Genomic DNA, 27,893 nt, shown 5'->3' with positions numbered 1-27,893 from the left:
CACTCAAAAGTTTACCTCTAACATGAAAGATATCTTTTCTTCTTTTGAAAAGAAAATTCTTATTTTGAGAATAAGATTCTTTAGGAATCTTTGTTTCTTGAGGAAGTCATGATGTCAGTAGATCATGCTCACAACATGTGACATAAAAAAGCAATATTCAAGTATGGATATACTTGCATTTCAATGTACATACTTGTATATATGTATGTGTTGTACATACATACCTACATAGACACATGAGAAATTAGTGAGTATGAACATTTGCATGGATGTGAATACACTTAACATTTATACACAGACCTTTGAAAAATGGCACTCACAGTATTAAAAATGACTGTCCCTTGAAAATATGTATTTATGTATTCTTCACTGTAGTCAGAAGGAATTTGCCTTTGTTTTAAAACTATAAAAAAAACAGACATAATTTACATCAGAAATGTATTTCATTGGCCCCATGAGAAAACCAAAAATGTCTAGATGATAATCAAATTCATGATAATCTAGGTTTAACTTTTGCTTTTAATCTGGGATTTGGGGGGCATAGTAAAAGAATTTTTTTAAATATTGACAGCAAAACACCCATTATCTGTTTAAGACAAGCATTAAAGAACCAGTCTTGTTTCTTAGAAATATCTGAGCATCCATAATCTGTAAACAAAGCTTTATTGTTGTTCCTTTTGTTTAAAAAACAGTCCATTTGCAGAATGAGTTTAGGGATTTAGCCCCTAGAAATGCTTCATTTTAGACTCATGTCCCCAGACCAATTTTTATGCAAATTAATTTAAGCTGAAGTGTGAGTTTGAGCCAGACTTAATTACTAGGGATTCAAGAAACAATCATGTGATCAATTTCCAAGGAAAAGTGAATGGATTTTTGGATTATCTCTTCTAATGGTTCCCTCCCCTTAGTATGGATGATTGAGCTCACTATATGAAAGAGACATACATAAACCCTGGATACCTTTGTGTTCTTTTGTTTCCTCTGCCAGGAGGGATTAGGGCAGAGGACTGTGGGGGGAATTCAAGTAGATTGAATGAAGAGAAGCAAACACAAAGCTTGTCCCATGGGGCTGAGGAAACAAGAAGGAATGTGGTGTGTGTGTGTGTGTGTGTGTGTGTGTGTGTGTGTGTGTGTGTGTGTGTGTGTGTGTGTGTGTGTGTGTAGTGTGTAGTGTGTGTGTGTGTGTGTGTGTGTGTGTGTGTGTGTGTGTGTGAGGGGTGGGGAAGCAGATTGGCTGGAGAGCCCCTGAGTCATTTTATTACCTACACAGAATGGGCACCAAGGTGCACAAATCTCCCACCTTCGGTTTTATTTATTTAGAGCCAGTACTAGAGCTTGAACTCAGGTCCATGGCACTATCCTTCAGTGCTTTTTCTCAAGGCTGGCACTCTAATCTTTGACTTACAACTCCACTTCCCATTTGTTGTGGTTAATTGGAGAGAAGAATCTTGTGGCTTTTCATACCAGAATGGCTTTGAACCTGAATCCTTAGATCTCAGCCTTCTAAGCAGCTACAGGTGTGAGCCACTAGCGCCTGGCAACTCCCACCTTTAGTGCTACAAATCCTGGATTCCCTTGAGAAGAAGCAAATAAAACCACTTCATTCCTAGGCACGTCATTTCTTCCCCTAGTTTTTATTGATTTCATTCTAGAAAAAAAATGGGAAAGAAGAACATATGTGTGTTTCTACTTCAAAAAATAATTGCCAGAACATATACAACACAAAGGATAAACAGATCTGGGATAGAGAGAAGTTATGAGGGTGGGGAAATATTACCCCCAAAAAGTTTGAAGATGGCCTTTCATGGTCAAAGTGAAGTGTCAGGCCTCAGTGTTACCGAATCCCTGGTGTGCATCAACAGCCCCAGGTTGCCACCACCTTGAGGCATGCAACCTTAGCAGCAGTGCCAGGGCCCTGTCGAGTTGTAGTCTTCTACTACTGATTAGATTCTTCTGAGAAACTATCAAATGTGGAACACATTGGGAGACAGGAAATGAAGATGAAGTGCTTCTACTCCTTGTAAACCCACTCTTCCCCATCATTGTACAAACAAATCAAGAGCACAGGTGAGGAATTATATTTCCAGCAATTCCTGGAATTATATTTGTGTGTGTGTGATGGTTTCACCTGTGAAACACACACACACAGACACACACACACACACACACACACACACACACACACACACACACACACACTTATGGGGAGGGGGAAAGGGAGAGGAGAGGCTCTTCCCCTTACAGGGTGAAGATTCCTGCTTGATGCCATTCACCCAATTAGGCTGGAGATGTCACTGGCATAGAAGTCTAGGAGAATATCTATGGTCATTCCCCTTTTGGCCCCATAAATGATTAAACTGGGACTCAGAGAAGCTGTGATTTGCATAAAACATCTACTTATTTGGCTCCCATTCCAGAAATCTTTGCAGTAATATCATAAAAGCAGTGTCTAGTAGCTAACATAGGACATTTACTTTGCTATTAAAGAATGAGGGAAAGTAAGTTAATTCTAGTAACTATGATGAGGAATGTTATAGGGCCAGTTACAGAGACACTTTGGGGTGGCTCCTCTTTAGTAGGTGCCAGAAAGGAAAATATAAAGAAAATGGAAAGTCTATCTGCAAATATTCATAGTTTAGTAAGAAAGAAAAACAGATACCAGGATAGGAAAGTGTTTTAAGGAAACCAGTAAGTGGATGAATGAGCCAGGAATTCAATAAACAAAAACATAAATGTGATTCATCTTGTCCAGTGTTTCAGAGATCGCCTGTACACACAGAGGACACATTGAGATCTTGCTTTATAGGTTTACCCATTATAACAATGAGATGTACAAGACACTATGTTGAAAATGAACTATACAACTTGGGGGGGAAAGGGGAAGTGGGAAGGGAAGGGGTGGTAGTAAATAAATAAAGGAGGAGGTAATAATGCTCGATAGGAAATGTATTCATCACCTAACCCATATAACTGTAACCCCTCTGTACACTATTTTTACAATTAAAAAACATTTTAAAAAGATCAGAAGAATTTTACTATGTAAGAAAAAACAACAACAAATCCACAGAACCCAAATGAATGCTTTAACCATTGGAAGAACATATTAAATGGGCAAAAAATCAAGAAGTATGTTTAGAAAATTGTGAGTATGTTAGAGTATAAAGACCATAGGATACATTAATTAATTTTGGCCCAAAGATAAAGAACAGAGACATTGAAGAATAGTTATTACTAGTTCCATTTCTCAGATGTTTCTTAGATTTCAAGTAGAACAGGATCTGAGAGAAAGTAATAGGATTAGGTTACATGAGTGTATGTGTTGCATACACATACATATGTAACTCCTTTTACTCAGATATTTTTCTTCTATGATATCATTGAGAGCAATTTATTATATTTTTAAAAACTGTTCCATCATAATTATTAACATAGCACATTCAAGTTATGAAATATTAAAAATGTTAGAAAAATTCCAAATGCATTTAAAATCCCACTTATAATTTAAGCCTATCATTGTTAACATTTGACATATAGACTTTCAGTTTTAGTTTCCATTAATATCCATTTATGAAAGGGCATGTGTGTGGAATTAAAAATACTAACTTATGTTCTCCTCTGACAAAAATCTTAAATCTCAAAATGCATTTTTTTGTCCTGTGTATCTATCACTGTTTCATGTTTTCTTTTCTCAGTACCTTTTCTTTCTTAGTGTATTTTCATCAAGAGTTTGATGTCTTAGGGTCTACTTTATCTACTGACAATGTTTTTACGTTTATACAGGTTTTTTTTTCTTATTGTCTCAATTTCCTCATCATCAAACCATCTTTTCATTTCCTTACATTTCATTGCAAACACAAAGATTCTTTCTAAGCTGTTGGTTTTTCTGAACATATCCTTTACAAAAGTACTTTTCTCTTAGCATAATCGCCTCCTCTTATTTTAAATCCTGTCTTTGTTTGGATAGCTGGAAATAACTACTCAGGTAAAATGTTGCCAGGACAAAAACTGCAAACATGCCCTTTACTTTCAGTGTGATTCATAGCTGAGTCTTTCTTTCCACTTAGCCATTCTGGTGTCCATCTGGCATAATCTAGAGAAGATCTGGAATTTAAAACCTGTGGCATTATTTTTGTTATCAGAAAAGATGTCTAATGTCCTCTCCTTATTTCTTGGAGTTAATTTTATAAATTTGATTTTAGAATTTTGCATTTGTAGTTAATAAATATCATAGTGTTTCAACTACTTTATTGAATACACCAGCCTTGACTTTGTTATTCAATGTATCATTTCTTTCTCTTCGTTTCCTATTATCTAAACATTTGCTACAAGTGTTATTTTTCTTCTGACTTCAAGATTCCATTTCAGGTCTTTCTAGAATGAACTCTCTTTGCATTGCTCTGGCTTGGGTTTTTGCAATACCAGCCATCTTGAGGATAAGCTCTCGCTTGTGAAAAATCCACTCCCAGCCCCTGACACACAGTCATGTTTTATGGCAACCAGCCCCCTGACATAGCTATATTTTGTGGTACCCACCTCTGGCACAACCATATTTAGTGTCACCCATAATACTGTAGAAGGAATGGATGGCTGGTGGTGCTGATTTTCTCTCTCAGTTGACACACAGGTAGTCAGGGTAGAAACTAATTGGCTATGGGAAAGATTCTGCATCCCTTGGTATTTTATACTAAACAATTTTATGACTAGTAGTAGCATGACATCATCTAAAGAACAAAAGGAGCAAATGGACTTCCCACACATTTCTGATGTGGGCATTAGAACACTATCCTCACTATCTAGTAAAGTTAAATAATATTGTTTAGCAACTTCATTATGGTGTTCATAGCCAAATCATAAGAATATATATGCCCACAATGTATACAAATAAAAGTAATATTAGTATTATGTTGTTTATAATAGGCTCAAATTGAAAACAATTCAGTTTTATATTATGTAGTACCTGAAGACAATAGATTGTGTTTTAAAACTAAGATACATAATAATGTTTTCCTTCTATGAATTTTAAAAGCAGAAACACTGTTGGGGAAAATCAAGAAGGCAGTTCTTGATTTGGATGGTGATCAAAAACATGTGTATGAATACAAATGTGTATATACATATAAAAAGTCATTATGTGGTATACTTACATCTGTATGTTTTCTTATATGAATTTGAAAATTCAAAATAAAGTTATCTCCAAGATGAACATAATGGTTCATTCTTATAATCTCAACTACTTAGGAGGAAGAAATAAGAATTTGAGAAATAGGAGGCAGAAGTAGACTAGTTGTAGGCCATTTATCTAAAAGCATAAAACCCTATCCGATAAACAAACTAAAACATGAGAGTCAGGGATATGACCCAAGTGCTAGAGAACTTGTTTAATAAATTCAAGACACTGAACTCAAACCATAATGTCCCATCCAAACATGAAAAGTCCAGATGAAGCAAAACAGAAAAGTGACATTACGGTGCCACAGATCTCCTACTGAAGGGTAAAAGTAGAATAAGGATTGAAACACTAATTTGCAGCTAATTTGGTGATTAGAGATAGTGGATGTGCACTGTGTAGTAAAGTCTGGCATTGCTGTGGGGTCCACTTACCTCTGGTAGGCCTGTGCTGCTCAAGTTTTAGCATGCATACAAATCAAACGAGTGCTGATTCTGCATGTCTGGAAAGAGGTCTCATATTCTGCATTTTTTAAAGTTTCTCGGTAATTCCAGTGTTGCTTGTCCCCAGAAAGTTATCTGAGTAGCAGTGGGAAGAAGGTCTTGATCAATGTATAGTTATAAAATCCCTTTCTGCTAGCAAGAGATTAGAAGAGAAGAAACATCTAGGAAACAAATGATGCTGAGAAACTGGCAGTAGGGGAAAGGTTAGCAGGATTGGGGAATGGGGGAGGAAAATAGAAACAGTTTTTAGACTCAGTAGTTGAGATTGTACCAAACTTTGGGAAATGATGAAAGGAAGCCATCAAGAACAGCTTACAGTTTCTGTCTTCACTGATCACATGGATAATATATTTGGTTTTAATTATTTCATCTAGTCCTTTTGATCAAAATGGAGCTTAGCAGGAATGGATGTCATAAGAAGCTATTTCTTCCCATTTGATGAACTGGCAGAGAGTGAAGCAAGGTGAAGGAACATGGAGGTGATTTAAGAATAGCTGTATGATATAGGAAAATAAAGGACTCAGGGTAATGAAAGTCAGCACTGTTACAGTAACAAATACACCCTAAAGTCTCAGTGACTTTCAACAACAAAGGGCTATAGTGCTGTTACCTGTCTCTGCTTCACTTTGCCCACAGGTTCATGCCAAGAAGATTGCTAAGGGAACATGCAATAGATCCTCAACTTCTTGGCTCAGATACACATATATCATGTCTGTCCCAGGGCCTGTGTGTGTGTGTGTGTGTGTGTGTGTGTGTGTGTGTGTGTGTGTGTGTGTGTGTGTGTGTGTGTGTGTGTGTGTGTGTGTGTGTGTGTGTGTGTGTGTGTGTGTGTGTGTGTGTGTGTGTGTGTGTGTGTGTGTGTGTGTGTGCGCCAGGACTGGGGCTTGAACTTAGAGTCTCCCACTATCATTTGGACTTTTCACTACTACTTGAGCCATAGCTCTACGTCTAGCTTTTTGATAGTTCATTAGAGGAATGAGACTCATCGACTTTTCTGCCTTTTTTGACTTAGAATTGGGATCCTCAGAGCTTTGCCTCCTGAGTAGCTAGGATTACAGGTGTTATTCACCAGTGTCTGGAAGTCAGGGAAATTTTTTAAAGAGGCCTGGGGCCAAGGAGGTAAGAACATAATTGTTCCAGAGGAACCACTGAGGTTCACATGGTCACAGATAGGAAAATACAGCCTTCTCCAGGCGGTTAAACATAGTTAACCCATATAGCCCAGAAGTTATTTTAAAATTCTAAAACCTTCAGTTCATGTCTATGTCCAGAACATCATAAATTGATTACTAATTATAACAAAAAGAGTTTTTTTTACACAAATCACTTGGCTATTTCCCATAAAATATTTGATATAAATGTGATTATTTGAAAAATTATATTAGGACTTTCAACTTCACCTCAAATCTGTTCTGTATGATTTCTAAAGGTTTTGTTGTTTCAAACCAGGGATAAAGCTGGGGTCACGTGTATTACATGTCTTTTATTTTCAATCACTGATTTTTAACAGGACAAGAGAGTGAATCAACAAAGAATGAAGTGAAACTTGAGACTGAGTCCCAGAGCTCATCTATGGAAACAGAAGGTACTGAAATCAGCACATACTGCTCTCAGATAATACAATAGACCTAGCTGTGTGCCGTGGCTATGCTAGATAAAGTGTGTGTGTGTGAGTGGCATGCATGTTTGTTAGGGGAGGGTAGCTGAAGGGTAGTGGTACTTGGAGAGATGAAAAGGAACTGCTACTCTCTGTGTTGTAGTCACTGTTTTCCCAATAATTCCACCTTACACTCCACCCTTGAGTATCCTTCTGCCTTGTTCTATAGAGATTGCCTCAAACCAGGAGGAAGCCATGACAGTGGAGCAACCAGAAGTGATCCCACTGACAGATGAAGAGGAAGAAAATGAAGATGGAACAGGTAGGACTGCTCTTAACCCAGTAGGAATGCAACAGTTCTTGAAATTCCTGCCTAGAACTCAAGTCCCATAATGATCCTCACTTAATCACAGCCTATACAGGGGGGAAATGAACATGTCTTTAACTCTGAACCTGCTTTTAAAACTAGGGAAAAAAAAATCAAGGAGTAGCCAAAGATGGAATGAGTAACATTTTCTTTCCTTCCAGATACAGTGAAGCTGCGTTTGTAATTCATACGGTCGATGTAAAATTTTTTGAATTATCATGTTGGGACCAAACTATAGTATTTAGACAGTCCATAAGAAATGAAAATTATACATTGGAGGGATGTAAGTTCTAGAATATCCAAAATAGCTTTAAACAAATAAATTAACCACTATGTATTGATTCTTCTTGTATCCCTTTGTTTGGTATCGATTGAAGACTCAATTTGTGTGAAGTATGTGTAGAATATATGCCTCCTCTCTTTCTCTGCTAATATTAGGATAGGATAATATTGAGTACTGTTAAAATATGTGACATCACAATGATTTCTGATGACATACAAGGAATGAACACTTGGTAAATATTAAAGTATCAGTTGGAGTAAAGAGAAATTTTCAGTAAAGAAAAATTTTATGAAAATCTTTCTTACAATGCTATAATCCAAGAAATTGAGCATTTATTGAAGAACTTGAACAGTCCAATTTTCAAATATAAAAGAACCTCTTTAAAATGCTCATGAAATAGTTTGCTATACTATATCATAAATCTGATGGCTGTTCAATAAACAGTTATTTGCAGAACAGTTTCAGGGTGAGAACTTGTAGACCATGTTTATAGGACCTCGTTAACAATTTTGTTTCCAAATTGAAACACAGACATGATATTCATTGTAAAATCAGGTCCGTTGTGACTATAGCTTTTTAATTATGGATCCTTCTTGACAGGGACATTGACATTGTTTTGTTATTAGACTAAGTTAGTGATTTTGATTTTTTTTAAGTTTCCACTATATTTGTAGCCTAGTTCAGCCTCAGGAAACCATGTTCCTGGAAAGTCAAATTAATGTTATGTTTTGAGTATATTGTGTCTGGCAAAGACAGTAGAGAATTTTCAAATCCTAGCAAGAACTCCTATATACTTTTTTTTTTCTATTGCAGAAATTATTTGCTTTATATATTATACCTAAGGGGAAAAATGAATTAAGTCATAAAACAACTGGTAAAATTTCATTTTGTTTTATTTTTTTTATTTATTCATTTGAGTACTGGAGCTTGCACACAAGGCCTCTCACTCAGATTCTTTGCTCAAGGCTGGCACTCTACCATTTGAGTCACAGCTCCGCATCTGACTTTCTGCTAGTTACCCGAAGATAAGAGTCTCATGGACTTTTCTTTCTGGGCTAGCTTTGAACTGTGATTCTCAGATCTCAGCTTCCTCATTAGGTTGGATGGCAGACCTAAGCTACCAGCAGCCAGCCATTTTCTTTTTAACTTGACTTATAGAGGAAATGCTCTCACTTAGCACCTTCTAGCCTAGCATGGAAGCTCACACTAATTAGTGAAGAGTTAAACATGCATTACCCCTCTTTCTTTGCACATATAGAAGGGCATGTGGGAAAAAGGAAAGGTCAGATTCTGATGCTTGCTTGTAGCAATTTTGAAGCTGTGTTCTTTACTTAAATCCAACTTTCCACTGCAAGAATGCACTATCAGTGGGCTTGAATTAGCCATGTTTTTTGTCCCTGTCTCTTATTAAAGAGCTTTACCTGGTTCTACCTTGAAGATTTCTAATTCTACCTTGAAGATTTCTGGTTGTGTAAACTTTTAAAAACTTCAAATGTATCCTATGTATTATCTTATTTTTTGAGTAATAATTGAGAGCTATTCTGTTACATAAAAGCAAACTCCTTGCCTCATTCCACTTTATGTTGCTAATAATACCACAGTGTAGGTAAAATTGTATTTTTTTTATGAAAAAATAGAAGTTCATTTGAACTCCTGTGTGTGAAGGTATAAAGTTGAGGACATACACCTGTCAATGATCTTCAGTTGGGCAGGGACCCATGGTGGCACACGCATCACATGGCAAGAGCCAGGGAACTTGTATACCCACCCACCCACGCGCCTGTGTTTGGTGTAATTTCTATCTCCTTTCCCTTATAAAGCCACTGGGATTCAATCATAGAGACATGATGTCACCATCCTGATGACCTAATATCATCTTAATTACTTCTCAAAAACCCCACCTCTCAAACCATAATCAGATTTAAATTTCCACCCATTTAATACATAACATTGTTGATTAAATTTCAACATATGAGGATTTTGGGAACATTCCAATCATATCCAAAACTCAGCAGTAGCCAGTAAAAAGGAGGAGATGAGGGCACATTGTATCCTCTGGTTTTTCTTCTCCAGTAGTGACAGAGGGGCAGCCCTGGACAAAGGATTTGACTTACCTGATTCAGGCTTTTCACCTATAAGACAGTGATAAAAATTGTTGTTGCCATCCACTGTTGTGAAGTAACAAACAACCTCTGGGACATAGAAACTATCCTGTAAAGATTTAGTCTTTATCATAATCTGCAATATTTGATAAATGGATGACAAATCTCTATTTGAGTTCTCTAAATCTATACATTGTCCTCTGTAACTATTTTTGGTTCCATAAAAATTGCACATTTTCTATATTATCCTTCTCCAAATGGCCCTTAATATTTGACCGACAGAACTAATCTCATAGAAGCATTTCAAAATGGGTGTACACTGTATATTGTCACATATTTTATTCTAGAAAAATAGAACAATTTGGTGCAGGGGGGGAGGATTGGGTGGGAGAGTGGGGGGGGAGTGGGGAGGATGGGAAGGGGAAACAAAGGAGGAGGCTACAATGCTTGATAAGAAATGTACTCATTATCTTGCCCATGTAATTGTAACCCCTCTGTACAGTATTTTCACAATAAAAAACAAATTAAAATAAATATAAAAAAATAGAACAATTGAAAATGCATGAGACATTTTATTTATAAACTCCTTTTTCTTTGTCAAGATCTCAACCTTCTGTTTGAGAAATAATAGTAAAATCAGAGTTTCTTTTTCTAAAAGAAGGATGCCATCAAACTGTTGGCATAGACATAGAGGAAAAGTAGTAAATAAAATCAAAGTAATAGAATTTATTTGGCTTTTGTTTGATTCACACAGTTATTAAAGAGTCTTGTTTAAAAGCATTTGGAGACTATAGCTCCAGATTATGTATGTTATGAAGTGTTTTCTTCATGGAAGTATATTATAAAGAATTATCTATAAACAATTGGGGCCTGGTGGCACACACTTGTAATCCAGTACACTAGAGCTAAGGCAAGAAGATTGTCATTTCCAGGCCAACCTAGGCTACATGATAAGACTCTGTCTCCAAAACACAAGGGCTGGAGTCTATCTGGGCCCACTCCCTGTGACAAAGTACATTCCTTTCTCCTTTTCTATTTTTCCTTGTTTTGTCCTATTTTACTACATAAACCTGTGCTTTAAAAAAAACTTATGTATTTATCTCACTTACAGAATATTTTCCTAGCGTGCACAAGGTCCTCAATTTAATCCTCAGTGTATCTTTAAACAAAGGTAGCAAGTGTTCTGTTACATTTCTAGAAATATTTTCTATAGCTCTAACATGATGCTAAAAATGGCAGAAAGTGGTCCCTTTTAAAAAAGAACTGCAGACCAAGAAAATTGCGTACCTTTCCTCTCATTTTTGCAGCATTTTATAAAATTAGAAAATGTAGATAATCTTCAGGACAGATCCTCCATGGCCCCCAGGTGTGTGAGCACAGATGTTGCAACATTTAGATTGGAAGTTAGCTGTACCCATATATGGATTTTGAAAAGGAGGAAAAATATTCAGCAGAAGTTCATGCTGATAAAATTACACAATAGCACAATGGACATGTCCCCGAGAGACCTAAAATACAAAAATTTCAACAGGCATAAAGCAAGGGCTCACATATGGCAGCTTTTCTCCCACAGCCACATTGCCTCTTCCTAAATGAGGCCAGTTTGGTGTTTTCCCAGCCAGATCTGTAGCACATATAAAATCCAAAGGAATCACATCATTTATAAGAATAATCAAATAGGAGAGAATTATAGGCATCTCTAAAAGGCATCTCCTGTTAATATGAGATCTACATATAGTCAACATTTAAATGTTTCCTCTAAGATTTTTATTCCAAATTGAATTTAGGAATATGTGCCATAAAATCAAACAGGATCAACATGTATCATGAGTGTATCACCAAACTCCCATGCATATGTTATTAGTATATGTTATATTTTTTTCTTTAAGAATTGCACAGAATGAATATACTTGGCTCTGTTTATTTGTTTATGTAATTAATCAGTACAATGTGGAACAGTGATATTTTTATCTGGTTCCTTAACATTGAAGAAAAATCTTAAGAGATTTAAAGTAAGGCCTAAGATTCCCTGGAAAAAATATGAACATATGCATAACAGGTAAAATGTTAAGAGCAAGTCAGTGACAAGAAAAAAATAATTATGTCTTTGTCTCATGTTTTGACAATTAACCAGTATAACTATGAAACCAAGTATATAGATAGTCCTATCTCTTCTCCCTGGCAGGGGGATTACTTTACTTTGTAATAACTCCCTTTCTAGGAAAGTAATGAGGGGCACAAACTCAATAATATATTTATAAGGATCTCTAGTTTGGTAAACTTGCTTTACATGATCAATTCTGAAGTGCACACATTCTTAAGGAAAGAATGACATGAGATCCAATGGTCACCAATGCATTGAAAACTGAAAGCTTAGGGGTTTTTTTCAGGTTTATTACTTATTGTATACCAGGCAAAAAGGTAGAGTAGCCATAACAATATTAGTGTACCAATAATGGGCTAGATAATTGTTCCTAAAGCTGTTTTAAGGGAGCTGAAGTTAGGTTTACACACAAAATCTGCTCAGAATCAAGCTGGATTTCCATCTCCATTGCTCCTTTGGCTGTTAAGTTTGATTTCTCAGTGAATTTGTTGAGAGTGGGCTACTTTCTCTCCTGTGCCTACCAATCAGCTCCATGAAGGATTTATCTTTCCCACGAAGCACAACACCACAGCCCAGCCCTTAGTGTTTTCCATTATTGATGGGCTTTGTACATTGCTGACAAAGCCCCTTTGCCTCTTTTTGCAAAACAGCCTCTGTACTGGCAATGTAGCCACATGTAAGATCAATAACATTTGGGCTTTCATATCCTACCTTGTGTTCTTTGCTATAGAGAGAATCATGGTCCTTGGTTACTTTTTTACACTCATGCAAAACATTATGTAAAATAGAATGATAAACTCTGTTAAGGACTGGACTTGATTTCCCTTTCCATCCTGCATCTTAATAGATTAATTTACCAGAACTTGCTGCTTTCAGGAAGTCTTTGTATTTTATCTTTTCAAATGAAGTCAACTTTAGTAATATGGTACTTTTGATATCAGCAACAATTTAGTTTCTTAAGGAAGTTTCATTTTCAGGAGGTTTATTTTGTTGTTGTTATTTGCTTCTGTTACTGGCATTCTTTTCTAATCACATTATTTTTGTGTGGGTATGTGTCAGTACTGAGGCTTGAACTCAGGGTCTTGCAACCTTGCTTTGATATTTTTTGCTCAAGGCTGGTGCTCTATCATTTTTACTGGTTAATTGGAGATGAGTTTCAAGAGCTTCCCTGCCCAGGTTGGCTATGAACTTTAATCTTCAGATCTCAGCCTCCCTAGTAGCTAGGATTAGAGAGGTATGAGCCACCGATGTCTCACTCTGTTTTCCTTAATAGAAGTTTTTATAATCATAAGCATGCTTCTTAGCACTGATAATGCTGTATCTTGCAAGTGTTCATATTGTCTGTCTCAACATTTTTTTATTTCTTCTTCGTTTTCTTCTGTGACATATTTGGTTGCTCAGAAACATGTTTCATTTCCAGGTATTTGTAAATTTTCCAAAGTTTCTCCAGTAATTTTTTTCTTTAAATTTCATATCATTATGATGAGGAATGATACTTGGATGTGATTTCAACCTTTTAGAACTTTGTTTCAGTCTTGTTTCATGATCCTGGAGAATTGTACTATGTGCACTTAGAAAGAATACATATCCTGTGGCTGTTGGCAGGAAAATCTGTTATATTTGCTACATCCATTTATTCCAAAATATTGTACAAATATACTATTTCCTTATTCATATTCTTTCTGGGTGATTCTAGACATTGTGGACAATGTGTTGTTAACATTTCCTGTATAACAATAGTATTGCTGTCTATTTCACCTTCTAGTTATGCTTGTATTTGCTATATATGTTTAGATGCTCTCATGTTTGATGCATAGGCCCTTGTAATTGCTTTATCTGCTTGATGAAAGGATCACCTTATGATTTTTAATGATCTTTCTTTTGTCTTTCATGATCATTTTTCACTTAGTCTACTTTGTCTACCGGCAGCCTCGCTCGCTCTTTTTTGGCAACCCAAGCAGCCAATGAAAGTCAATATGGTGAATTTATCAGACCCGAAGTGAACACCAAAGGCCAAGGATGAGCACCCTGGGAGGTCCTGGCTGTCCCATGGAATATGGGCCTGAGACTTACTGGCAGTTTCACATTTGGCCAGATGGTTTCATTCATCGTTAATCCCTTATTTTTTTTTTAATGTTAAATTGTAGACTAGTCAGTAAGACCATAAAATACTATATTTATTGTACTCAGCTAAGCTTTTGGTATAGAACTCATATGTAATTATATAGAATTGAGATTTCAGGGTCCAGAAAAACCTAAAACATATACTATCAGAGCCTCTACAGAAAAATAAAATATGAATATAACCAAAATTACCTGGACTTTTTCATTTTGATTCCAGAGCTCCTACATTATGATATATTTCTCAACATAACACAGACATACATGCATCCACATGGAATGTTTCCCTCAGAAACATGGGTTCATTCCCAGATATCATGCCCTCTAAGTACAGACTTTACTCCATCCACACTGCTCCCTAACCTGGTAGATTGAAAGAAAAGGGATCCTTCTATTCCAGCCTCTAAGACAGTGTTCCTAAAGCAACCTGCCCTGGGCCTCAAGTATTTCAGGCCATCAGTGGAATCAGGTAACCCTTTATCTCTGCACTTAGAATCCTGCTCTCTTCCTTTGATTGTCCTTGCTATCTAATGGTTTGTACAATCTAATGTGTCTTGGCTCTTTTTTCCTCTTAGGATAAAACATTAATCTCCCATTGTACACTTGTTTTGGGGGTTGGTTGGTTGTTGGTTTTATTTTTTGCCACTGTACCTACTTCCTAGTGAACTGACCTTTGCTTTCTATTAGCATAGTACAAGTAGGATTCACATTATGACCGTAAACTAAACACTATACTCACAATCATTTGTACTTAAGTAATAGAACTCATGAGTCCAGTCCACAATGTAAGTGGGTAAGACAGTTAGAAGTGGTAATAATATGCTTTTGAAATACATTCTTTTCTGCATCTGGTTCTGAAGACCAAAGAAAAAAGGTTGGCTTGTACAGGTATATGGTTTGAAATATTCACCTTAAACTCAGATACCAATGAAGGTAAAAGTTCAACATTCATTTAATAGAAGTTATTAAATAAATAAATGCCCAGAGAACTATTATGTCATTTATTATGCATGGCATTTTTACTACATGTGTATATATACAACAATTATTTTTGACTTACCAGGTACAGGAAACTCCAAACCCACCTGATTCTATACAAGGCAGATTCTTTCTGATCTGTGTTTTAAGTGTAAGTGTTGCCAGTCTCTCTGCTTCAGTAGGAAGCTGGGTTTCTTTTCATTGCTCTTCATACTTCAGGTGCCTATATTGCGGCACAGTATGTAAAGAACAGGTGGTATAGAAAGCAGTTTGAATGTTAATTATTTTTTTCATTTATTTCACTGTGAGGATTTACCTTTCAATTTGTTTTTATAATCAAGATGGAAACAATTAGGAAACTTGCTTCCTGAATGTTTCACTACATTTATTTTTATCACATCTGCTTCAATGATTTAAAAAAGAAAAAGAAAAAGGGAGGTAAGCATTTTAATAGCAAGAAATTTGAGTTGATTGTACATGATTGCTTTATTTCATTGTTTGAATCTTCAAAGGAAATGTTGAGATGAATCTGTCTTGTTGCTAAACACGAAATATCATCCCATTGTTAGGATCTACAGTTTTGACATTATAAGCACTTCAGTTTATTTTTTGGAGATGTTGTCATAATTTATTTCCCTTATTTTTTAGTTTAAAATATTTTTTTTGTGTTTGCTGATCCTGGGGCTTGAACTCAGGGCCTAAGCACTGTTCCTAAGCTTTTTTGTTTGTTTGTTTGAGGCTTATGCTGTACTATTTGAGCCACAGCTCCACTTCCTTTTGTTTGTTTGTTTGTTTTGAGTAGGAGATAAGAGTCTCAAGGACTTTCCTGCCTGGTCTGGCTTCAAACTACAATCCTCAAGTCTTAGCTTCCAGGGTAGCTAGGCTTACAGGTGTGAGACACAGGCACCTGGCTTGAAACTAATTGTTTTGAACTACAAAAAGAAGTAGTAAAGAAAAGTAAAAACTAATATATACATATTTTTTAGATAGAGTTTAACTATGTAGACCAGGCTAGCTTTGAATTCATGATTCTCCTGTCTTAATCTCTTGGGTGCTGGGAGTGTAAGTATGTACCACTATGTCTGGTATCAGACACATTTTAAATATTTTTTTGATTTTTCATATTTAGTTTTTTTCCTTAAATATTTTATCATAAGTTGCATTTTCATATTTCCTTAACTTATAAGCATAGTTCATAAAATCATATAAGCATAGGTCATAAAATCATAGTATTCAAGATAAGGAGGTATATGATTATTAATATATTAAGATATGGACCTATAAATTCAATGGAATATATTTTAAAATTGATATGTTCAATATTTTACATTGTCTTACAGTACTCTTGCTTTTCTCATTATTTTTCCAAACTATTATAGATACCCTTATGCAATTAGAAAACTAAACATACGGGCTGGAATGTGGCTTAGGGGTAGAGTGCTTGCCTAGCATGCAGGAAACCCTGGGTTTGATTCCTCAGTACCACATAAATAGAAAAGGCCAGAAGTGGCGCTGTGGCTCAAGTGGTGAACAAAAGCAGCTCAGGGAGAGTGCCCAGGCCCCGAATTCAAGCCCAGGACTGGCAAAAGGAAAGAAGAAACAAAAAGAAAGAAAGTTAAACTTACATAAAATATGGTGCTCAGAATAAATACTAGTTGATATGACTATATTATATATTGCATGTGTCTATATTAGTACTGAATATGTCTATATATACATATGTGTATATATGTGTGTATTATATATATATATATATATATATATATATATATACACACACACACACACACACACACACATTTATATCTCCAAACTCTTACCTCTCTAAGAGATTATCAAGACTTCTTAAGGTTCATTGACAACAGAGGAAAATTGCCACATCTTACAAATGTAAGAAATAAAAATTTCAGCCAGGTGCCAGTGACTCATACCTAAAATACTAGCTACTCAGGAAGCTAAGCTCTGGGAATGGAGATTCAAAGCCAGCCTAGATAGTTAAGTTCCTGAGACTCTTCATCTCCAATTAATCACAAAAAAGAAAAGCTAGAAGTGATGCTATGGCTAAATAGGTAAAGTTCTAGCTTTGAACAAAAAAGCTCAGGGACAGTCCCCAGGTCCTAAGTGTAAGCCCAGGACCTGCACAAAACAAAAAAAAAATCATTTCAGTTCAATCATCACATAAAATATGAGGTTGAAGAGAAGATTGAAGATTACTATTACCTTAGTATATAAAATAAATTGAATACTGGCCCTGCAAAGTTATTCAAGTCCTAATCTCTGGAACTGTGAACACAAGTATTTTCACATCTGATTAAGTTCCAGCTCTAAGAGAAGGTTCAAGTTCAGGTGGAGCCAATGTACTCACAAGTATATAAGGAAAGGAGAGAGGCAGGGGAGTCACAGATGAGGAAGGAGGTATGTTAGGAAGGTAAAGGAAAGAAAGAGAGGTTGATATTTGAAGTGCTGCTCGGTTGGGCTTTCATGATGGCGAAAAAATTGGCAAGACAAGGAGTACATACAGATGGCTTCTAGAAAATGAAACAGGTGGGGGCTGGGAAGGTGGCTCAGTGGTAGAGCACTTGCCTTGCATGCATGAGGCCCTGGGTTCGATTCCTCAGCACTACATAAGCAAAAAGAAAAAAGCCAGGAGTGGCGCTGTGGCTCAAGTGGTAGAGCGCTAGCCTTGAGCTAAAGAGCTGAGGGACAGCGCCCAGGCCCAGAGTTCAGGCCCCACAACTGGACCCCTGCCCCCCCAAAAAAGGAAACAGGTAAGGAAATGCATTCTTCTCCGAGGCCTTAGGACAAAAAGAAGCTCAGTTCCCATTTGAGTTTACCTGCATAAGACCCATTTTTAGGTTTAGACTCCAAAACTGTAAGATAAATTTCTGTCCCATTAATCCATTAAATCTCTGGTCGTTTACAATTGCAGAAACTCATGTATTCCAACATGGTTTCCCCTAAATAAAAAATCCAAGCTCATCTATATAGACTCCTCCTCCCACCCTCAACCTTCCCCCTCCCCACCTCCCATTGTAGGAGGGACTCTACCATCTTTCTTTCCACAGGTTCCTTAGTAATTGCCATTAAATTTATCCTTCCTGTTATCTATGCTCAGTTAGACAATTTTTAAAATTATAACCTATCCCTTTTTCATGTCAGTTTCTATTGGGTGTACAATTGAAATTTAGCTCAAGTAAATTCATAGCCACAGTAAGTATGAGAAAAATATCTGTGCCTCTAAAAAAATGAGGAAAGATTAAAGATACTAGAGTAAAAGGAAGGATGGAAAGATAGAAGAAAGGCAGGAAGAAAGAGACGGAAAGAGCTGGTTTCTAGTTTCTGGTTTGAAACATAATAATGTACGAAATAAAAGCTTTTGGATATGCCTAAGACCAGAAAAGTTAACAAATTGACTGTCTTTGTAATACCAGAAAAAGAGACGTTGACACTACAGCTTTCTAATGGTTTGAGGCTAATGTAATCATAAATATCGCTGTATATTACTGTAGTACAGTCACCTTCAAATGTAGGTGTGCATAAGTGTGTTAATACACAGATTCCTGGACATTTAAGAAACTGGGTAACTTGAGAATTTGCTCTTCTAAAGAAGCACCTATCTGCTACTGAAGCTGTCGGCCTTAGTTTCCACATTTTAAATAGAATTTCTACTCTGGTATTCTGCATCCAACTTCAGTACTTTCCTTCTAAGACTTTTCACACCATCTAATCTCGGTAGTAAAGATATTTGAACAAAGCAAAGTTGATTGACAGAGGGGTACATAATCCAGTAACCTCAGCCATCTCAGTTGAACTTCCAACACATTTCAACATACAAAACTCCAGCATTCATATGTTTAAGGCACTAAGCTTGGGGCTGGAAAACAAACAATAACAACAAAAAACAAATTCAATCTATACCTTTAAGGAAAAACTGAGCATCCAGTAGTGGAAACAAATCTATCTAAATGAAAGTTCTCAAACTATGTTCCTTGGATCAGCAGCATCAGCACTGCCTGAGAACTTGCTAGAAATGCAAATGTAGGGGCTCAAGTAGATCCTTTCAGCAATCAGTGCTATGGTTTGGTTTCTCAGAATATTAAGATTTTATTAAAATCTAGGGCCATACATATGTGTGCATGCATCTCTTGCATTATACATGGGAATTTACATATGCTCTAGAGACAAGTCTGTAGGGGAAAAAAAAAGCAAGAAATGAACAAAGCTATTAGGAGGCTCCTGGGTTAGGTTAGACCTTCTTAGCGACATGCAGGCTAACATTGTGTGTTTGTGGGTGATGATTCCCCACAGGGAGGAGTAGAAGTCTTCCAGCTTGGGTGGATCCTGATCACCACATGAAGCCTTGTTTAAGAGTGGATGGCTAGCCTCTATCTTTCAAATATCTGACTCAGTAAGTCTTCAGTGAGTCGCCAAGTGTTTTGTGTTCTTAACAAATTCCCAGGTGATGCTGATGGTTCTGGTGCTATGGGACCACACCTGGAGGAGCATTGGCATAATCTCTAGTGCATGATCCACACCTGCTGATTCCCTCAGCCACTGTGGGAGGGAGATGATCCTTTGGCAACATTGTGGACTCCCAGGATAACAGGTGTACAAATGGGCCATAGCATCCTGAAATAGGGATGAGAAGGGCCTCTTAGGGACTTGTATCCACAGTATTCCTGATACCAGTGGGTACCCTTATTGTGGTCAGAGGAGGAGTGATACGTGATTTAGAAGTAGAAAAGGCCCAGAATGCAGAATGCAGAACACAATGCCTAGGTGAGCAGAGCACTGTGTTTTAGGCATAACCCCGAGGTACTATGAGAGCATGTGAATCTATAGGCACATGAGTTGGGGTAGTAAATACCTTATTTTTTAATATATGGTTTTTCAATGAACAGGAAATAAAAGTGAGGAAATAAGAAGGGGGGGAAAATATCCCCCAGAATTTTAGCAGTTTTACTCTTTTTCAGACACACAAGGGAAGAGGAGTAGTGAGAATAACAACAGAAAAAATAATGTGTTCTGCAAGCTTGGGCGAGGGGGAAAAAAAAACCAAACAGGATTTGAGACCTAACACTCCTGCAGCTTGCGGGAGTTACCCTATTACACTCCCCCCCCCATCCCCGCACAGTCCTTTCTCTGATTTTAAATCAGTGTGTTTTCCAAAGTCTAACATTTTCTCAGCTGATTTTCAGTGGATATATTATTTTTAAAAAGAAAGGAGAGGAGGAAAAAAAAAAGCAAGCTGGATGGAGCTTTTAGAGCAACATACATAAGCTGTTTGCCATATTGAGTCAACACCTGGGGCATTGATTTGAAAGCTAAACGCAGGCTGTTCACCTGGATTGCCAAGTATAACAGAAGCAACTGTCTCACTGTCTCATCAAAAGGAAAGCACGTGTCACAGGCTCATTTGCATGTGTCTTTGAGGACTCACAGGTAACGGTGGTGGGGAGCACATTGATCTGAAACCTAAGTGTTGCCTTCCCTTTACAAACTACCTGTGATTTCTAATTAAACATGCTTGCCTTCACCAAGCTTACCTGTCTCCTTTTCCCCTCCAACTTCTTTTCTCTTTTTGCTACTGAACTTTGACCTCACTCATTCACCAAGTGCTGTTGTCATGGCTTAGCTCTCAAAAGTTGTTTTGGCCAGGCCTTTCCTGATGTTCCAAGCTGTAATGGTCTCATGGATCCAATAATTAAACAAATCCTGTACCTTGTCACTCTGGCTAGTTGCCCCTCTCTCTTCTCCCCTATTGTTTCTTCTGATAACACCACCGGGCAGATGGCTAGAGATTTTTTTCACCCTTTCAGAAGCTTTATGTTTTTCTCATCTCATCAAACATATCTCAGCCAAGTGTAATTAGCTTAAGGCTTTTGAGTCCTCGGGAGATCAGTTAAAGACCTGAGCAATTTCAATAAAGAGCTTGAAAAGCAAATCCTGAAAGGCAATGCACAACCACAGGAGAGCTACTATTATTTAGAAGCAAAGATCTCTCTCTCTCTCCCTCCCAACACCTCTCTTTTCCTTATACATTTTAAGTTCTCGGAATATTCATGAGAACTCTAGGGCTTTGAGGCTTTTCTTTGGATCTTTATTGGGTAGGTGGGATATTTAAGCTCTCTCTTCAGCAGGTCAGTGTTTTGGTTCTTTTAACTGATTGCAAGCAAGGGGTGCTTTGGGGACAGCCTTAAATTACTCCCAAATGGCCAACCTTATGTTTGCCAAATCTCTTAGCCTTTTCATTCAACATTTGTGTTTTGGTTCGGTTTTTGTTTTTTCATCCTTGGTTGTTGGAAACTAGCTGATAAGCCTTCTTTGTAGTTCAGAATAGTTGATATGAAAGCTAAATTAATTAACTGCTACACAGATTTGCACCCTACCTTTGAGTGCTGGGAAAAGCCCTGGAATTCTGAATGGCCACATGTATTTCAGCAATGGTTTCCACAGTGCAAGCCCCTTTCCCTATACATGGGAGGCATGGGAGGAGGGCACTTTTAAATGAAATTAAGCTCTATTTTTATTGAAATGCAGTGGAGTGGTGCTTAAGGATATGAAGCATAGATTGTCTGTGGAGTGGTAGAGACACATGAACCCACCCTGATTAGTGCCATGTGTTTCCTCCACAATGCCAGTGGGAGGCTGAGTCTCAGGTGTTGGGTAGCAAGATGGTTGTATGTTCTCAAATCTGCTTTTTCATTACCAAAACTTGGTGAATCGAAGGGTTGTAAATCCCTTGCTGTCACTTTCAGATAAGAGAAATGAATGCCAGAGTTTGATTAGAATAACTGACTATTGTCTCAAGTGAGCTAATTAGTTTCTCTCTGAACAGTGATGCAAAGGTATGGTGATGCACCTATATGAAAGGTTTTAGGTATGTGCTGCAACTTTATAGAGGACATTGCAATCACAACTTAATGGAAAAGCATCCTTTTAAAACATGGGAACTATTGATTGATCAGTGGTATGACTGGAGTCGGCTTGCCAGGCAGACTTCAGACACTTTAGGATTCATTCATTATTCACCAATTAGCTTACAAAAAAAAAAAAAAAAGACATAAATGGCGTGGATGTATGACCAAAAAGAATTCCATCTTTTTAATTGTTTCTCATATGACTTGTTTTGCACAGAGGAATGATGAATCACCCTGAAGATGGATGAGGCTGCATGTGTGTGTATGAATGCGTATGTGGTAGTATGGGCACGTGTGTGTGCATGTACTGGTATTGAAGCTTGAATTCAGAGCCTCAATCTCTCAATTGGCTTTATTGCTCAAGGATGGTTGGTGTTTTACCATGACCACACCTTCACTTCTGGATTTTTTGCTTGTGAATTGGAGATCATAGTCTTATGGAATTTTTTGTTTTGTTGTTTTTGGTTGTTTTTGTTTTTTGGGTTTTTTTTTTTTTTTTTGCCTGAGCTGGCTTTGTACCATCATCCTGAGATCTCAGTCTTTTAAGTAGCTAGGATTACAGGGGTGAGCCAGCAGAATCTAGTTTAAACTGCATTATTACTCTAAATATAGTAGACACAAAGGAATTATGCTGTCCCAGCCAGGAGATGAGTTCTAAATCACAAAATAACTGGCCCTGGAGACACCAATCTGCCCTTCATTTTTTATGTTTTTTATTATAAAAATAGTGTACAGAGGTATTACAGTTACATGAGTAAGGTAATGAATACATTTCCTATCCAGCATTGTTACCTCCTCCTTTGTTTATCTCCTACCATCCCTTCCCTCCCTACCTCCCCAATTCCTCCCTCCCCACCCCAAGTTGTAAAATTCATTTTCAACATAGTGTCTTGTACATTTCATTGTTACAATGGGTCAACCTGTATCCTGATTTCAACATTTTGTTATTTCCCTTCCCCTCCCCAAATTAGAAAAATGTATATACAAGATACAGAGCAACGAAATCAAATATAGTAAAAATAGGGTTATACCATGGGGGAAGAACATACAAAAGACGCAAAAAAAATCACATAGTACATTTTAAATACGTTAAAAAAATAGCAAGAAAGAAAAAAAACAGTTGTGTCCCTATCTTGGGATTCATTTCACTTAACATCATCTTGTATGGTCATATGTATATAGCTTTTGACCTTTTCTGTTTGTTCTTGACTTATATAGTTATTGCAAATAAGGGAAACCATGGAACCTATGTTTCTTTGGGCGTGGCTTACTTCACTTAATATAATTTTTTCCAAGTCTATCTATTTCCTAACAAATGGAGCAATGTCATTCTTTCTGATGGAGGCATAGAATTCCATTGTATATCTATACCACATTTTCTAGATCCATTCATCTACCGAAGGGCATCTGGGTTGGTTCCATATCTTAGCTATGGTAAATAATGCTGCAAATAAGCATAGTTGTGCTAGTAGCTTTAGTATACCCTTGTTTGTGATTGGTTGGGTAAATAACCAAAAGTGGAATTTCTGGGTCATAGGGGAGCTCTATGTGGAGTCTTTTGAGGAAACTCCATACTACTCCAAAGTGGTTGAACAAATTTACCCTCCCACCAACAATGCAGTAAGGTTCCCTTCTGGCCACATCCCCTCTAGCGTCTGTTGTTATTAGAGTTCTTGATTCTAGCCATTCTAATTGGAGTGAGGTGGAATCTCAATGTTGTTTTGATTTGCATTTCTTTTATGGCTAGAGAAGTTGAGCATTTCTTCATGTGTCTATTGGCCATTCTTATTTCCTGTTCAGAGAGGTTTCTCTTTAAGTCTTTAGCCCACTTTTTGAAGGGGTAGTTGTTTCTTTGAGAATTTGTTGTTATGGGATGTAGTTTTTTGAGTTCTAAGAATATTTTAGATATGAGACCCTCATCCATTATATGGCTAGTGAAGATCTCCCAATTCATGGGCATTCTATTGATCTTGCTAGCTATGTCCTTTGCCATGCAGAAACTCTGCAGTTTCATGCAATCCCATTTGTCCAATCTTTCTTTGATTTGTTGTGAAAACATTATAGGAAGGAATAGGAGAAACTTTAGGGCTCCTTGGCACAGGCAGAAATTTTCTTAATACCCTTCCTTTTGATGCCCATGATTTCCTTCCTGGGCTGATGCTGTGGACTCTGCTGAGAGATGCACACCAGGGGAGCTCAAGGCCTTTACAGCAAAGGTCCATCTCAGATGACACAAGTGTTTATAAATGAACCTGATTTCCTGACGCTGCTGCTGATTCACCCCAGTTATGTCCTGCTGAGGACACTGCAATCAATCTGGAAATACAGCAAGGGTCCTCTGGGTATCTGCAGGTAGAGTCTTCAGAGATGTCAACCCAGTCATCTTCTGGTTAGTCATTTAGTTCATTCTCACTCATTCCAAACATCTTTTATATTATGTGGTCTTCAAACCTGTCCTCTTGTCTGTGTACTTGTGAGCAAGCCATGCTTATCAACTCCTCTCTCAAAATGATTGAAATATAGGGCTTGGGAATGTGGCTTAGTGGCAGAATGTTTACCTAGCACCCATGAAGCCCTGGGTTCAATTCCTCAGTACCGCATAAACAAAAAAAGCCAAAACTGGCTCTGTGGCTCAAATGGTAGAGGGCTAGCCTTGAGTGAAAGCAACTGATGGACAGTGCCCAGGCCCTGAGTTCAAGCCCTAGGACTGGCAAAGAAAAAAAAAGTTTGAATATGAAATAGCACACAATGATCCACACTTCCATGTAATCTAGTACTACAAGACCAGAGGTTTTTGGAGGTTTTTCATTTTTGTTTTTAAAGAAATTTCTCTAGACTCTGGCAACTGTTTTCTCCCTGGTTATAGTGAAGTATTTTTATAGTGAAGCTAACAATCAGCTGGATTCCGAAGCCAGAACACCCAGGTTCGTAGGCAGATTTCTTTCTAGTGAGTTGGAAACAACTTATTTAATTTGGTTTCCTCTTCTGCAACTGGGAGAGCACCTTCCACGGAAGATAGTTGAGAGTTGATAGTGATCATGTGATTCAATATATATTCAAATTCCAGAAGTAGTATCCATCACATAGCAAATGCTCAGCCAATGTAATTATCCCAGTTATTGTGCCTGGAAGCCCATATTGCAAATCATGCTTTCATGATCAACAAGGAGAAACCTCTGGAATTGTAGGAACCCTGGATCAAATGTTATTGTCTGTTCTATAATTAATAAGCTCATCTTCACTTATTCACTTATTTACTTATTCCATATAAGCACTATGTGGGACTATCTCTGTAGATATTATCACCCTCTGTAATCCAGTAGTTTTCCTTTACTTGCTGGTATCTTTCCCACTGAAGAAATGTGGTTGCTCAAGAAAAATTCTTCCAGTGCTTAGGGTCTTTTAAAAAAAATTTTATATGTTTTTTCTTGTAAAAATGCTGTACAGAGGGGTTACAGTTACATGAGTAAGGTAATGAGTCCATTTCCTATCGAGCATTGTTGCCTCCTCCTTTATTTGCTTGTGGTCTTTAAGAGCTCAGGTTGTGAGAGTCCTTTCAGGAGACAACACCAGCATCACTCCCATCCCCAAGAGGGACAGATTGGAAATCCTCTGTGATAACTGCCCACCACTCATATTTTGGGTCCTGCAACTGTAGATGCTACATGATTTGGTATTGGGCAGACGTCCTCTGTCATGGATGTATCTGTCACACCTGGTTCTGTATTTGTGCAGAAGTGGCAAAGAAATAAAACATGAGTGGGTATGGGTCCTTGTTCTTCATGGATCCACTGGCTTTATTCTTGGTTAATCTAAAAGTAGTAAATGGTTCAGTATGTACAAAATGACTGATAATCATGGTGGATATTTGTGTGAAAATTTACTGAAAGCAGGGACATAGGAACATGGATTGCTTTGTTCATATTTCTTGTTATGTGGTTTTATTTTTACTAGAAACTCTTCCAACTGTCACTACTGTGGAGCGGGAGAAAGTAACATCCCTACTTCTTAATGTATCATTTGTCCACACCCTGTCCCCATATCTGATCTCCCTAACACCATCCTATAAAGAAACTCAGTATGTCCCCAAGAAGTCACATTCCCACAAGAAATGAAGAGGACAAGCAGAAACTTTAAACTTTGGCAAGTCAGTACCTGGAAGAAATTGCTGAGAAAGACAATAGAAATAGTAATCTTTCTAGATCATTCCTAATGGGTTCAATTTTAGATGATATTGGCAAAAGTTCAGTTGTTCCTCTCCTGTGTTTGATTTTAAATGCCAGAGTAAAGGATCTTGCTTCATAAGAAGCTCCATAATCATTGGCATCTTAAACATCATTAATATTGTTAATTATAAAAATTACACCTTAGAAAAAGGCAGCAGGAGGAGGAGGAGTTAGAGAGGGAGTGTGTGAGAAAGTATATATGAGAGGGTGAAAATCAACGGTCTTGTAATTTCGGTCCTGATACATGTGGTCACCCAGCCAGCACAAGGAACCCTAACTATGGAGTTGACCTTCAAAAACCCTTGCCTAGATGGCTGCTACAAGACCATTGTCTCTGTGACATTTCATGTTGTGTACGAAGTCCTATAGATGCTCACCTTTTATCTCAGTATATGCCAGAGATCATAGTTACAAAGGCCAAAGAGACAGAGCATAAAAGGCATGATACTATATCATACCATTTTATTTCAAGTTGTTTCAGGATTTATCTCTTTAAAATGTACTTTGTGTTCAGAAACCAGGGAGGGGTCTGGAAGTGTTCACACATAGCTCATCCCTCAAACCCCTGATGTGCCTAGGTTATAGTCGTTGGGGTATTTAGGAGCTTAGAATATAGAACATTTTCAGGTACAGATCCACTCCATTTCTCAGGAATGGGGAGCACTTAGAATCTCCTGCAATAATTTTCTCCCAGTCATATTTTGGGTGGTGTTGGTTGTAGATACTTCATGATTTTGAGTCTGATAACTCAGCAACTAGAGTGAGTCAGGGCGATACTTTCTCACACATCTTTTTGTATACTCCTCTCAAAATGAGACCTTGATCTCCAGATAATCACAATGAGGAAAAGCTTTGTGGAATAGAATAAAAATTTAGCATGGCAGGAGTATGGATTGAGGGTAAATCATTTTCCAAGTGAGAAACTGGATGGTTTGGGTGGACTCAGGCTAGGAATTCGTTGAAGGGGCAGAGGTGTTTGGTGTCATTGGAGGTGCTGAATAAACAAAAAACAAAAAAACAACCTGTCTTAATGATTCTGTCTGTATTCTCCCTGTTGATCAAGGAAGCTCTAAAACCAAACACTGCCAATATGACACTTGCCTAAGATTGTTTGTCCTCAGTGATAGGATAGATGCACAAGTCAGAGCAGATGAGACCAAAACAGTGGCCATTGCCTTGGCATGAGCCAGTCGGACTCACCTTTTGGCTGGCTTGTGCCTGGTATGTCTGAAGCAGATGTGAATCCAAGTTGTCCAGAGTTGAATTACAGGTTAGAATCCTGGCATGTTGTTGTGGTTCTGAGCAGGAATAGTTCATTCAACAGTGCAGAGTTTATCTGTGTCCTGCCTGGAGCAGATGCTGAGATGAGGTTCATTCAGAGGATACATGGTGTTTAGAATAGGGAAATGCCATGTGAGAGGAAAGAGGAAGCTGGAGTCGATGGGGAGAGGCATTAGCACTCACTGTCAGAGCAACTCCTAAGTGAAGGAGATAGGGAAGGAAGTATATGAAGGTTTTGGTAAAC

General features: G+C 37.5%; 1 protein-coding gene across 3 annotated transcripts in view; it reads left to right on the top strand.

Annotated features, from left to right (window-relative positions):
• Window positions 1-27,893, top strand: part of Macrod2 (mono-ADP ribosylhydrolase 2) — a 1,801,573-nt gene that overhangs the window by 1,716,822 nt on the left and 56,858 nt on the right. For all 3 annotated transcript variants that reach the window (XM_070006718.1, XM_070006720.1, XM_070006719.1), the window contains 2 exons: window positions 7,181-7,255; window positions 7,497-7,589. In XM_070006718.1, the coding sequence (XP_069862819.1) occupies window positions 7,181-7,255; window positions 7,497-7,589 (168 nt within the window). The remainder of the gene's footprint in view (window positions 1-7,180; window positions 7,256-7,496; window positions 7,590-27,893) is intronic.

Source organism: Dipodomys merriami, unplaced genomic scaffold, assembly GCF_024711535.1.
Source record: "Dipodomys merriami isolate MVZ:Mamm:240054 unplaced genomic scaffold, mDipMer1.0.p SCAF_7, whole genome shotgun sequence".
Classification (NCBI taxonomy): domain Eukaryota; kingdom Metazoa; phylum Chordata; class Mammalia; order Rodentia; family Heteromyidae; genus Dipodomys; species Dipodomys merriami.
This window is presented reverse-complemented; position numbering and strand designations above follow the sequence as displayed.